Source organism: Centropristis striata, chromosome 21, assembly GCF_030273125.1.
Source record: "Centropristis striata isolate RG_2023a ecotype Rhode Island chromosome 21, C.striata_1.0, whole genome shotgun sequence".
Classification (NCBI taxonomy): Eukaryota; Metazoa; Chordata; class Actinopteri; order Perciformes; family Serranidae; genus Centropristis; species Centropristis striata.
Window position 1 is genome coordinate 33,662,612 of NC_081537.1, and position 15,053 is coordinate 33,677,664.

Genomic DNA, 15,053 nt, shown 5'->3' on the forward strand with positions numbered 1-15,053 from the left:
AGTAAGCGTAGCCGATACTGAGTAATGATTCTGCTTTAGTCATGCTAATTAATGTGAACAGCTTGTTTTGAAAGAGGTGACATCACCTTCCATTAAAACTCAAAGTTAATTAATTTCCAACACAACACCGGTGAGCTCCTGCTTCATAGCCTCAGGCAGAGATGTCATCAGTCGGAAACACTTGCTTGTCTCTGCTTGCCCAGCTGCCCCTGTTCTCTCTCAGCCCCCGGGGTAAAAGGTTCAGGATGATACCACGACGCCTCCTCCCTTTCAGAACATACACAATAACAAGCTTAAGTGTTTACCAATTGTGTATTTCGCTTCAGTGCATGTTGTTATTCACCAACAACTTCTTAAAAACTTTTCCAAAATGTCAAACTCTTGCTTTAATAGTTAGATTACTTTAAGTGTTTGTTTGTGCTTGTTTTTGTTTATTATTCTAAAAACTGTAATCATGTAAAATTCAAGTTCAGTCTACATCTCTGATTAAAGTAAAACACACCATGATATCATAACTTTATGGCTTACCAAGTAATATTTTGAATTTGAAAAAGCATACATTTCTTTACCGTCACAGAATACCAGCAAATCTGCTTAGCTTATTATTATTTGATATAATTAGAGGTCTTAGTCGAGTTTATACAGAGGTAAAGTAACATTTTTATCTTCCTGCACCAGATCAATCAACTCTAGTGTGATGTTTCCAAAGGTCTCTGGGGGCTCCGCTGTCCCCCGGCTCGTAGCGAGATTAGCGGCGCTGATCACCGGCGTTCCGGTAGCGGGGCTATTAGCCGCTACCGGAACGCCGGTGATCTGGCTCCGAGCCGGGGGACAGCGGAGCCCCCAGAGACCTTTCGCCTTTCAACTTTCGCTCTAAACTATTTAAAACACCATCTACAGCTAAAGAGAGTTTCGCGTCTGCAGCAGCCATGTTGGATCCATAAGAAAACTACAAAACTACAAGCTTCCGTCTGCCGAGTAGTAAGCGTCTGTGATTGGATCCTAAAACAGGGCTAAGAAACCTCCCTGGTTGCCAGACCGCCTGGAGGTTCGAAATGAAATTCGAGCGCGCAAGGCAGTCTGGGTATACCCAGGCTAAGTAATTGTTAAACGTTCTTCTTAATAAGGGCCATGGACAGGCCTTCACAAAAAAAAAAAGAAATAAAATAAAATAAAATAACATAAAATAGAATTGAATAAAGCAAAATAAAATTGATACAGGTACTCAGGAAGGAGAGTACTATTCTACGCAAATGTCAATTTCCAAAAATCCCTCCAATACACCTTATGGGAGATCACAGAAAGAAACTTGCTGGAATTTAATCACAAAAACTTTTAGTTTTTTATGTATGTAAAGCATTTTACATATGCTATGGAGTTGCCCAATGATAGAAACATTTTGGAAATGTGCCATTGAATTAACCTCAAAGGTAATAGGAATTCCAGGACCAAATTCTATGGATTCTAGGGGACACAAGCTCTAGTAATGTGAACTACTACAAGAAATACTTTATTTGACTTGGAAGCACTGCAGTGAAAACATTTATTCTGGTTAACTGGAAATCTGAAAATTCACCACCAGTAAGACACTGGATTGATGAGCTTGTGTCTTACTGCACACCTGAAAATATATTATACAGTGTGAGAGGGAAGCATGCAGCCTTTGGAGGAATCTGGGCCCTTCAAAGACATTCTGACTTCTCTGTGGTGGTGGGAGCCTTCCTGGAGCGACTTCAAATCTCTCTCTGCAGGCTCCTCTTGTATTACTTCCTCATTGAGATATTTGTTGTGAGTAGTTAGTTGATTTCTATAGATATGAATGTGTACAGATGGGTGTATGTGTAAACTGCTTATATAGATTGTGTTGGTGTAAAAATGAAAGGAAATTGAGAGTCTGAGTCTGAATGAGGGAAGAGGGTGGAGGGTGGGATGGGACTTTTTATTTATTCATTTATTTTTAAATTTTATTCTTCCTTGTTTAAAAAAAATCATTCTCCTTGTACGTGTGTTGTAAGTTATGCATTAGTGTATGTTCCTTTTGTAAAATATGACTTTCAATTTAACAAACTGAAGATGCTTGCTATAAACCATAAACATACTGTAAGAGCTTCTGTTAATAAAAACAAATCTTTCTAGTATTTTTTGGCGATTGGATAACCCTTTATTGTCAATATACCTATACCTCTTCTGAATGCTCTTGGTCTCTACGGTTGTAAAGATGCATGCGGCTGTGCTTATCCTAAAGGTCACAACAGGTCATTCTATTCAGAGAGCTCAAGTTTCAAAAAATGCTCTCACTGCATTGAAATTGCTACTTTGGGGACGAACATCATCACACATTAATAAAATTGGGCTCATTCAATGCACAAGACTAATAATTTATGAAATGGGACTGTTTAGAGACTCTTAGTATGCAGAAATATTTAAGTACAATAGGCGAAATTAACAAACTGCAACAGATTGTCATGCCTGTAAAGAGGGACTTGTGGATACCCATAGAACCCATTTTCACTCAGATATCTTAAGGTCAGAGGTCAAGGGACCCCTCTGAAACTGGTAATGTCAGTTTTTCCCTCACTAAAATGTATCCATGGTTGGTACCAAGGTATTCCTCGTTTCACATGATACTAATATCTTACCTAGTAGTAGAGATACTAATATCTTACCTAGTAGTATATAGAGATGGCACAATGAGGGCACATCCGAGTAAGATGCATGAATTGCCTCAACTGAGCAGTGGTTCAGCTCCTAGTTCCTGCTACATTTCTAAGCTTCTCACCCTATTTCTGAGGTTGAGTCCAGGCACCCTGCAAAGGAAACTGATTTGTCAGCTTGTATGCATGATCTCATTCCTTTGATCATGATTGCACATGGCCTTGGCTGGGGATCTGAATTGGTTAATTGAGAGCTTCAGGCTCAGCTCCCTGTCTGATTCAGCATCAACATTACTGATGACACAGCAATGATCCTTCTGTAGATCTCACAATCCATCTAATCCTCACCTGTGAAAAGACCCCAGAGTATTGTACTAGAGGCAGTGGCTCACTCTCAACCCCAAAGCATCAAGAGTTTTATCACAGAGTACCATGAGTTCAGGTCTAAGCGGTTAGTATAAGCTTTTCTTGGGGAGGCTGAGGAGTGTGATATCCTGATAGACAGAGCTAATCTCAAGGGATCCACCCTATAACATCCAGTTGACTCTGTGGCAAGTGACAAGTCAACAAACAGCCATCAGCATCTCAGGGTAATTCTTATCTACTAGTTTTCCCGAGGTGCATTTATTAAGCAATGTAATATATTTAATTTAAAATGTGATCTTGGTTTCTAAACCTAACCATGTAGTTTTACCAATTTATAAGGGATTTTTAAGGTATTTAATGCAAAACATATTTTTTTCCTGAACCTAACAAAACTGTGACCAGCCACTGCTTTTCCCCATCAAAACAGAAGGGACTTTGGCTTCTGCCTGAAAAGAAAAAAAAAATAGCTGTTGGGTTATCTAAGTACACGTTCGCCCAGGAAGTTGGAATAATGTTTTCAGACACAATCCTCTGTTAACTGTGGTTTCATTTTCATTGTGATATGTTTGGAAGAGATTTATTGATAAAGTTTTGAGAAGATATATACATATATATATATTTCTGTCAACAATAAATGACTGTCACAATCATTTCTACGGGAGCCCTGAAAGGCAAGGTGAAAAACATTTTTGGGGCATTATTGGCCAAAACAAAAAAGTGTTATCTCGTATGTACGAGCAGCATAAACAAAATGTTTTACCTTATTAGTTAACTACAAATGTCTGTAAACTGTTTGTGCCTGGGTTTAACAGTGTCGATAAGGTCTGATTAGATGGAACCATATGGTGAAGAGACTGTGTGTTCCACATGGCTACTTAATATTCACGTCAGATGGCTGACTATGATCATGGTGTCAGCAGGCAGCGTAAACCTACCTAATGTGTATATAATGCAGCTGTATTCAAGAAATGCCGTATATAAAATTAATGTAACAACAAACAGGAAGTTAAGTACACACTCGGGCATTGTTTGTATATTAGAGCTATGCTTCTAGACATGGCTGTCACACAGGAGGTGTGTGTGTGTTTTAACTAGCAGACTGCTGTGGGTTTCAGGTGATTTAAGGAGATAAACACAAGATCTACAGTACCGGTAAAAGTTTGGAAACACTTTTCGTCATTCACTTTGACTGGTAGCTATACTGTATGTCCGCGCGCGTAAAGTTACGCACAGAGCTGGAACTGGCTGTGAGCGGCTCACTTCACTACCTGCAGTTTAGTGGAGTTTAATTGCACTTATAGGCTATATTGCAACGTTAGTTGTCAAGTATGTGATGTGTGTGTGTGTGTGTGTGTGTGTGTGTGTGTGTGTGTGTCTGTGTGTCTGTGAGACTGTCAACATGTCTTCGCTTTGTGACAGGAGCTGATGTTGACTGTGTGGACAAAATAAGCATGTCCGCGCCACGCAGACACACGCCGTGGTCAAGTCAACCTGACAGCTAACGTTATAGCCTATTACGTACATACAAAATAATAAACAATGCTCAGAAAAACCACTTTGCCTCTTAGGGCTTCCATAAATTTCATGGACAGATGTAAAAAAATATATTTTATTCCAACTTTATGAGCGACCGGCTATTAACAATATATTACACATTTTCCAAAACACCAAAACAGAGAAATCAAATTTAGGCTTGAAAATAATTTGTTTTTATTATATTCTCCTTATATCTTTGTCACTAGGCCTTTTCAGACTGCATTGCCACAAAAGTCCAGCCAAAGTGAATTAACAAAATCTGTCAGCATTTCAGAACATTAATACTGATGCCGCGATGGTGTAATATTGGCGTTCATTCACATTCCAATACGGCATTGCGAAACCAAGTGGGAGGAAACGGTAGTGCCGTGTAACAGAGCAGTACTTAAACAATAAGCCATGGAGGAAGCGATTTAATTCATAACAATGATGGCTGAATAACTGCATGTCATGCTGTTTCTCGCTGTAGAGATTCTACATACTCAAGCAAAGTTGTTCTAACTCAACATGCCACTCAACTCCTGACACAAGCTGTCGTCATCTCAAACCTTGACAACTGTAATGCCTGACGGGCCTGTCAGCCTGCACAGCGAAACCCCTTCAGATGATTCAGAACGCAGCAGCGTGCCTGGTTTACAACCAGCCAAAAAGGTCACATGTCATCAAATTCAAATCTCTAAAGCTCGCCTACAAAGTTGTCTCCGGTGCTGCACCCACCTACCTGAACGTGCTGATTCAGACATATGCTACCTCACGACCGCTGCACTCTTCCAATGAATGACGCCTGGCTCTGTCACCCGTTCATTCAAGGCATCCAAACTCTTTGCGTTTTGTTGTTCCCCGTTGGTGGAAAGCACTTGCCAGTTCCTACCAGAGCAGGGGCGTCCCTCTCTACCTTTAAAAAACTCCTGAAGACCCAGCTCTTCAAAGGGAACCTTCTCTCCTGGACCACACAACAACTCTACTCCTTAAAGAATCGGCACTAGCACTTATTGCTGCACTAATGGCTTTTATTGCACTATACCTTGATTGTTTCCCTTTTTCTGTAAGTCGCTTTGGATAAAAGTGTCTGCTAATTGACTAAATGTAAATGTAAATGTTCTGCATTTTGCCAAAAATGATTCGATTACTGTCCAACTCAAGTGAGAGGCTTGTTTCTGATGATACGGTTTTTATTACCGTGGTGTTGGTCGCACAAATAATGTACCGTCTTGCCAGCTCCGCTTGTTCAGATCGATCCCGCCTTGAACAGTATCGTCCCTGTAACGCCTCTGCTACTACCTCAAAAGGCGGCAGAGAGCCGTGGTCACCTGGTCCCCCCATTACCCCTTTGGCGCGTTTAGATTGCAGGTGAAGCATCACAAAGGCAAAAAAAAATATCGAGGCTTGAAACAGCAGTCTGAACGGGGCTACCACTAGCTCATTACTGTCTGTATCTCTCTGTATTGCTGTGTGTCTGCCTGCCTTTTTCTGTCTATCTTTCTGTCTTTTAGTCAGACTGAAAATTCAAAGGCCTAATAGAAGACAGTAAAACATCCAATACTCAGGGGCTTTAATTATCTTTTGTCACTTGGTGAGGACAACAGTGATACAATTGCAATCTCCTGACTGTTCACTTCTAATCACCATGTTTTCAGAAACAATATCCCTCTCTCCTGAGAGCATAGAATCCCTGGAGTCCAAAATCTTGTTAAAAGCTTCCTTACAAGAAAAGGGAACAACTGGATCATAATACTTAGTGTTGTGTTTTAGGGCCCCTCTGTCCTTCCTCTTCAGAGTGTCACACAGGGACATATTAAACGAATAAGGAAACCTACAGCATATGACCTGAGGCGGCACAACATTCAGCATGTAAAATGATCTTTGCTGCACACTCTGTGGTGCTCTGTTTTGTAGCCTGCAGGGTTTGTCCTCAAAATGATACACACAATACCTTAATGACTCATTGATTTCACCATAATAACCCGTTTAGCCAGACAGAAGGATTTCTTATGCAAGAATAAGAAAAAGTTGGAAAAAGGACTGAAGGTTTTCAGAAAAAGTTACCTTGTCTTTGTAAGAAATACTGTAAAAGTTACACTGAATATCAGATAACACTCTAAAATAATATAATCATGATAAATGTACATTTTTAAATAATACAATGATGCATTTTATAGTATGTAAATCTTACGTCAATCATAGAGAACACTATTAATAATATGAATAAGGTTCTAATACTATACTTTAACTATAAAGTTTCCTCTCACTCAGTTCGCTGTGCATTAAGTTTGTTTTTGCATGTGTGTGTGTGTGTTTGAAAGGTGTAGGGCCCCTTGTGACTTGGGTTGGCCGCCTGCCTCTTCACATCACTGAAGGGTGAGTTAGGCCAAGTCAGGCGTGACACTGTGACATGACACGGCTCGCGTCCCCGTCCATTATGGCCAAGTGCTCATTCCAGTTCATTGTTATTGTTGTTACTTACTGTGAAACTCTGGTCCCTTTTTCCCATTGATCAGAAGCCTGGGGGAAATGTGGTCAATTTAACAGTTGTGATATGAGGCAGGTCGTATATATAGTCTGCAGGGCAGCATCTCTCATTTGACACTAGACTGGATTGCTTTTCTGTGTTAATGCAACAAGATGTAGCTCTGGCAGTGTATCATTAGCCTTACCTGGTATGTAGGCCAAGGTTGATGATATGATGTTTTTTTACTAAAGAGTTTGAGTTAAAGATGCTTTTTCTCTCTGACTTAACAAGAAATTTTACATTTTTCTGTAGATAGTGAATTTGTCTAAATGGGCTCACAGTGTCTTGTTGTTTGTTGTTTGCTCTTCACTGTTCGCATAGATTATCCAAACATCTTTTAATGTAACTAATGGATATACATCGAGGGTAGATGGTGCCTTAGCTTTAAGAAAGGATGTGTACCTTTTGGAGGACAACAGAAATGCCTAGTTTTTCCTGGAGAAGGTCAAAGCTTGTGTCTTTGAGTCTCCTGTGGTGTGTGATCTTTCCATACAACTCTCACCAAGACCAGAGCCTACAGTGCAAACTGATCGCAGGGTCTATGTCCCTGCCTGTGCTGGAGAAAAAGGGGGACATCGTCTTGGGGGGACTCTTCTCCCTTCATGACATGGTGTTGGAGCCCAGTCTGTCCTTCACCTCTACACCTCCTCCTGCACAGTGCACCAGGTAAGCTGTTTTTTGTTATTCAAATTGCTGTAACTGCAAATGTAATGTCTGCACACATGGCCACACATGGAAAGAATCCTGTTCTCTGCAATGTTTTTTTAACTAAGCTGAGTGAAATAAAGTTCATTTTCACAAAGCTTCACACTCATAGCTGTGTTAAAAAATTAAAATAGTTTCAAACGTTGCCTCAAGACATCTTCTCTTCTTCCAGATTTAACTTTCGGACGTTCCGTTGGATGCAAACTATGATGTTTGCTATAGAGGAGATCAACAGAGATGGCAAACTACTTCCAAACGTCACACTGGGCTATAGGATCTACGATTCATGCAGTACACCCCATCAGGCTCTGAAGGCTGCCATGGAGCTAGTGGGGAGAGAGAAGGGTTCAGGGGTAGAAGGCATCTGTCATGGGACTGTACCAGCAGTGATAGGAGACGGAGGGTCTACACAGTCCCTCGTCGTGGCTCGTTTCCTGGGAGTCTTCCATGTGCCACAGGTCAGTCAGTCAGAGCTTCTCAACAACTGCGTTTGCTATGTTTCACTGTTGCTGTTGTCACTACAACAAGGGAGGGTCAACTTGAACAGTTTCATATGTATAGTGGCTTTAGTTATGCATTAGGCATTGTAAAATTAAATCACCAAGTGATTTTTTTCACATCCAGGTGAGTTATTTCTCCAGTTGTGCCTGTCTCAGTGACAAAAAGGAGTTTCCTGCCTTTTTAAGGACCATGCCCAGTGACTTTTTCCAGGTAAGAGGCAGCAGACACAGAGATGACTGTTCATGTGATGTAACCGCTATACATGTCCACATTTTCATTTCTCTCACTCAGTGTCTTCCTCTTCTTATCTTCCTCCAATCTAGGTAGATGCTTTAGTACAACTTGTTAAGCACTTTGGCTGGACTTGGGTGGGTGTGGTAGCAGGCGATGATGCCTATGGCCGTGGTGGAGCAAACATCTTTGCCGATGAGGTAGGTCAAACACCCCAAAATAAAGAATGTAGTAAGAATAAATTGCCATTTTGTCCATTTTACCATTAGACAGTGTCCCAGCTTTTTTTTGTTTGTTTAATTAGGCTTGTAATTTTCATTGTTTAAATTATTGAACATATTGTGAACTTAAAATGAAGTGAGCTGTCATGAATCCCCCTCCTGTTGCTCTCTTAGGTTGGAAAGTTTGGCACTTGTGTTGCCCTTCATGAGGTTATCCCTAAAAACCGAGCACAGACCACCATTTCATCTATAATTTCCAAGATCCGCTCCTCTGGGGCTCAGGTGATTCTGGTGTTTGCCGTGGAACAAGATGCAGCAGCATTGTTTGATGAAGCTCTCAGGCATGGCACATCTTCCAAATCACTTTTATTTATTTAGTAATATGATAAAAATGTTTTAGTTTGGGTGACTTTTTAAGTTTACTCATGGCAACTGCATATCTCTTTAATTTAGAGAGGGGCTTACTGGGATACAGTGGCTGGCCAGTGAGGCTTGGAGCACAGCTGCTGTCCTCTCCACCCCCAGAAAGTACCACCACATCCTCCAGGGTTCTATGGGATTTGCCATTCGGCGAGCACACATCCCGGGATTGCAGGACTTTCTGCTTCGCTTACATCCCTCGAGCCCAGATGCCCTTGCAGATCCCTTCCTGATACCCTTCTGGGAAGAGGTGTTTCAATGCAGCCTGGGTCTGCAGGCCGAAGGTCAGGAGCATAATGTTGAGGGTAAACCTCCGTGCTCTGGAGCAGAAGAGCTGGGAAATGTGAAGAATATCTATTCAGATGTGTCACAGCTAAGGATTTCATACAATGTCTATAAGGCTGTGTATGCCATCGCCCATGCACTCAAAGCTATGAGAAGCTGTGTGAAAGGAAAAGGGCCATTTCCTCTGCAGGCCTGTCCAGATGCGGAAAATATACAGCCGTGGCAGGTACCATCCTATATGTTCACTGATTCAGTCCGGGTTATGCTAAAACATTATTTGTAGATCTTGCTAATACTAGATGCATTTCCTTTCTTTAGCTACTTCATTACATAAAACAGGTGGAATACTTGAACTCCTTTGGGGATGAGACCAAATTTGATGAGAATGGCGACCCTGCAGCCATGTATGACCTTGTGAACTGGCAGCTGAGACCAAATGGAGAAATGGAGTTTGTCACTATTGGCAAATTTGATGAGACGACCACAGTTGTAAATCAGAAGCTCCAGATCCAGGAACATATCATTGTTTGGAATGGCAACAAAACCACAGTAGGGATCTCAATTGAATACAATATTTTTTGTTTTTTAATTGCATTTTGTGCAACAATATTTCCATTTTCTGACTGTGTTATGACCAGTGTAGTATTTGTTTCCCCATTCGCTTAGGTTCCCTTGTCAGTATGCAGCAGCATTTGTCCCCCAGGAACCCGGAAGGCAATCAAACCTAACTTCCCTGTCTGCTGCCATGATTGTGTGGTTTGCACAGCTGGGGAGATTAGCAATCAGACTGGTGAGGAAAGGCTAAATTATGTTTGAGAATCTGACCCACAGTTGCAGTAGTTATGCCGTGGTACAGCATCTAAGGCTTCTTTTCTTTCCTTTAGATGCCATAGAGTGTGTGCGCTGTCTGCCAGAGTTCTGGTCAAATGCTGAGAGGACAGCCTGTATCCCAAAAAAAGTGGAGTTCCTCTCCTTTAGTGACACTATGGGCATCACCCTGATGGCTATTTCCCTCATTGGGTCCTTCTGCACCTGTGTGGTGGCCTTCATATTCTCCTGTCATAGACTCACCCCGATTGTCAGGGCCAACAACTCTGAGCTGAGCTTCCTGCTGCTCTTCTCCTTGACTCTGTGTTTCCTGTGTTCTTTGACCTTCATCGGCCGGCCCTCCGAGTGGTCCTGCATGCTGCGACACACAGCGTTCGGCATTACTTTTGTCCTCTGTATCTCTTGTATACTGGGGAAAACTATAGTGGTGTTAATGGCCTTTAAGGCGACACTTCCAGGCAGTAATGTAATAAAATGGTTTGGGACTGTACAGCAAAAGGCATTCATTACTTTTTGTACACTGGTCCAGGTAAGGATATGTGACCTTTTATGTGCTTTGAATAGTTAAAGGAGCAGTAAATAACATGTTTAATGTATTAGATGTATTCTTTTGCAGGTAATTATCTGTACAGTGTGGCTGGTTGTCGTTCCCCCAACTCCACGCCAACTGATGCCACGTGAGAGCTTTATCATCATTCTCTTATGTGACGAAGGTTCACCCATAGCATTCGCTCTCGTTCTGGGCTACATTGGCCTGCTGGCCTGCATATGCCTTATCCTGGCCTTCCTAGCAAGGAAGCTCCCAGACAACTTCAACGAGGCCAGGCTCATCACCTTCAGCATGCTCATTTTTTGTGCCGTGTGGATAGCCTTCGTTCCTGCCTACATCAGCTCTCCGGGAAAGTACTCCACAGCCACGGAGGTGTTTGCTATCCTGGCCTCCAGCTATGGACTACTGGGCTGCATCTTTGCACCAAAGTGCTACATAATCCTACTGAGGCCAGAGAAGAACACATGGAAACATCTGATGTCAAAACCTGCCACTGTCAAATATTAGGACTTCATCTTAATTCCATGCACATTTTTATGGCTCTTCCCCAGATTAATACAATAGATATTCAGTGTGATATATGCAAGTGGTGGCAACATTTATTAACCTTCTGTCCTTGAATATGAACATATACATTTACCACTAGATGGTAGTAGTGTGCTGTTATTGCTGCACTCACCATGCCCCATCAGCAACTATGCAACCACACACCTTTATCCTAATCCATAACTTTCCCCCAAAGTCTTTTAAAATGTTCCTGCATTTTCACTTTTATAATTTCAATTCTAACCTTTGATTAAGTTAAAGATCTACTTTCACTTTATTCATTCATTTGGCCAGTGGTGTAGCCCAATCACAAAAACAATACAAAGACAAACCAGTGATGTTATCCTATGAACCCTTATATTCTGTTTCATCGCCCCTGTTCAAGGTAATAAGAAAAACAGGAATAACTATACTCTTTCGGATCAAATTGTTTCATTTTTCCAGCACGACACTCCTTTGACTTTCTTAGAAATGTGAGGGACAGCTCATTGAATGGGATTTGGCAGCAGTGTCCATACTGATTTGACCTGAGATAGAATGATGAGGCCCAGGGTCTCAGAGGTATGCTCTGTGGAAATCCCAGCTGTCATTGGTTAATTAAACCCTCATACTCCAGAGGCCTTTACATATAAACATCACGCCTGGCTGTTCCCTATAATAACAAACTAAAACGTCAAGACATTTTCCGGCTCTCCACAGCTGCTCTCAGACTAACATTGATTATCCACCACTGATTGATCTGTTGTTCCTCCCAAGGCAGAGAAATAAATTGGAAGATGGAGAGACATCAGGTCTATGACGCCCATCAGAGATAGACAGGAGGAAAAGCTGTTGGGAGGGTCGGATGGACAGCAGTGTTTTATTGACACTGCATTACTCAATTTACATTTATCTCCAACCCTCACTCTTCTTAGCCTTCACATTTTTTTACTTTTTGTCTGTCCTCTCTCCTGTGTCATAAATTTTGATGACAAAGAAGACTTCTCCTCATCGTGCACTGTCTTTGTTTCATTTCAAGAATCTATCCTTCAGATTGTGGCACGATTTCCTTGATTTAATTAAGGAAAGCAGAATAAATCATCTCCATTCGAGGGTTAGATCATTTGAATGAGAAAATACTGTGTGGTAATTTCTACAATAAAATGACTGGGCCATCAAATTACAGGCACGCAGATGTAAAATGAGGTGTGCATGACTGTGAAAAATATATTAAAAGTGAGTGAGTGTAGAGAATAAGTCCAGAATTCATAGAAATCCATTCCTTGAAATAATGAAAAAGGATAACTTGAGACGTGATGACATAGGTTTGCAGACAGTGTCGAGATAAACACATGCTGAAAACTTGACTGACTTCTACAATATGCACATGCAGCTATTTACTCAATCTTGTCATCAGTGAGTTTATGTAACAGGACAAATGCTCACCAGATGTTTGGACACATGTGGGTTTACCTCATCAAAGACAGAGATTAGAGAAGGAATACAAAACACTGCCTTGAATATAACGTTGTGACATGATATCTTGGGGTAAAAGGAAGTGTAACTTAACTTAATATTCTATTTAGAAGAAGAAATTTGTGGAGCTGTTAAGAAAATATTCTCTTAAGTGTCTTTCAGTTTAGTGTTATTGACAGTCCACATGACGTACCTGACATCGATACTACTTAACACTGTGTTTCCATCCTACCTAAATTTGAAGTTTTGCAACTAGCAGTTTAGGGGGCAAATGACAATTGCAGAAGCAGCAATTAGCATTATGTGCCAGTTTCAGTCTGAAAAGCACCATTTTTATGACTTTTCAAGGCAACATAACTGGCAATAGAATAAAGATGTTGGCACTTGCTGGATGAATTTGCCAAAGCATGAATCATAAAGACAGAAAGTTGACTACATAGAGAAGGGAAAAGGTCTCAGAAATATGACAGTATGCATAATGAAGGGTGTACTGTTCACTCAAAAATGTTAGACTATTCTTGTTTTCTTCAATTTGTTGTTCATTGAATACCTGGTACAACTAAAGGTACATTTGTTTGGACAAATATAATGATAATGTTACTGGCCTCAAGTCTAGGGGTACACCTGCTGTCACAAGAAAATAACAGCAAGGGTTCCCCAAAATGTGAAAGGAACTGATTTATATATGAGAGGGACTAATTTATCAAGTAGTTATTAGAAAAAAATAAATAAATAAGGGGTGTCAGTTTTTCTTTCAGTTTTAACAAAAGCTATTCCCATCCTCTACAATAACAACAAAAATAGCTCATAAGAGTTCAATTTAAAAGCTGATAACTAGCCATTTTCTATGGTTTTCTTGATAATGATTTTAGCTATTATCAAGAAAACGATGGTAAATGGCTAGATATCAGCTCTGAAATTAAACTCATATGAGCTATTTTTGTTGTCAGCATTGTATTTGTCCAAACAAATGTACCTTAAGTTGTACCAGGCATTAAAATGAACAAGAAATCGAAGCAAACAAGGGGGGTCTACTTATTTTTTTCATCACTGTAGATACAAATTGCATATTTGTGTAAAAACTCCAAACTACTAAATATAAGTTGAATCAATAGCTCAAGTAGTTCAAAACAATAGACCATTAAGAGCCATTGAGTGCAGGTGTTGAACTGTTTCATTTTTTGTGAAGTAGATACAGAATTTCTCCATCTTTTGTTAATGTGCCAATGACTGGATAAAACATGATGTATGGCAGAAAGTATTCATATCAGTGGCATTGTAAAATCATTATGTATTAATGTACAGTGCATGAAGGATGTCACAGATTTGACATAAAATCTTTTCATAAGAATGACATCTCTTTCACCATAATCCTGGCTTACTGTATTTTTTTTCCTTCTTGAAACCCTTTTTTCTCCAGGTAGCTTTTTCTCCAACTTTCTTTCACCTGTTATGTCCTGAGAGCCAGTATGACAGAAGAGATGGGCACTACAGAGGACTGCAGATGGAACTAATGGTCTCTGCCACAATAACACTTTTCACTGGGTCCCATGTGGCCGTCTATCATTATATAGGGCAGCAAATTATTTGAAGGTCTCAGAATTCCCCCCAAAAATTGAAGTAGCGGTCGTGACGGTGGCTTTTTTTAATATAATATGAGTCACTATGCTGATCTAATTAGGCACCAGATCCATGTTTGGGCATTCTAAAATGGGAGGACAGATAAGAAATGTGTTGACAGAATGCAATGCAGAGTTTCTAACACTGAATAATATCTGCGAGAGCAAACAATTATCAGAGTGTGGAACACAAACACACATCCACTGTGTGATGAGTGAATGTTTATGATGGCCTGTCAGTGTGATATCACACCAACTCATGAACTGATGCTATGATTAAATGTTTATTTCCACTTCTGCAGGAATACAGATGCATATATTTACAGTACATTCAGCAGCGACATGTAATAGCTTAGATCCAATTATGTACGGAAGAAAATAAGATTTGAATATAAATACCATTGATTATTTCAAGAATATTTATTTATGCATTGCTTTCGTTGATGCTGTTGCATGCGTCTTGATCGACACCATACAGGTTTTTTTTAAGTAAACGCTTTTTCATCTTCTATTTTTATTTTCATCAGTCTTTTATGCTTTCATCTACTGGCCATGGTTTCCCTTTATTTTGGCATCAGGTGTTTTTACTGTTTCTCTCAGGCCTCAAAAGAATAATAAAACGCTTTG

General features: G+C 40.4%; 1 protein-coding gene across 1 annotated transcript; it reads left to right on the forward strand.

The window, feature by feature from the left end:
• Positions 1-5,117: 5,117 nt before the first annotated feature.
• Positions 5,118-11,313, forward strand: LOC131959146 (extracellular calcium-sensing receptor-like). The gene is made up of 11 exons (XM_059324249.1): positions 5,118-5,187; positions 7,572-7,731; positions 7,943-8,228; positions 8,395-8,481; positions 8,595-8,702; positions 8,898-9,064; positions 9,177-9,654; positions 9,747-9,977; positions 10,095-10,218; positions 10,313-10,785; positions 10,873-11,313. The coding sequence occupies exons 1-11, from the start codon at positions 5,118-5,120 to the stop codon at positions 11,311-11,313; spliced, it is 2,625 nt and encodes an 874-aa protein (XP_059180232.1).
• The last annotated feature ends 3,740 nt before the right edge of the window (positions 11,314-15,053 follow it).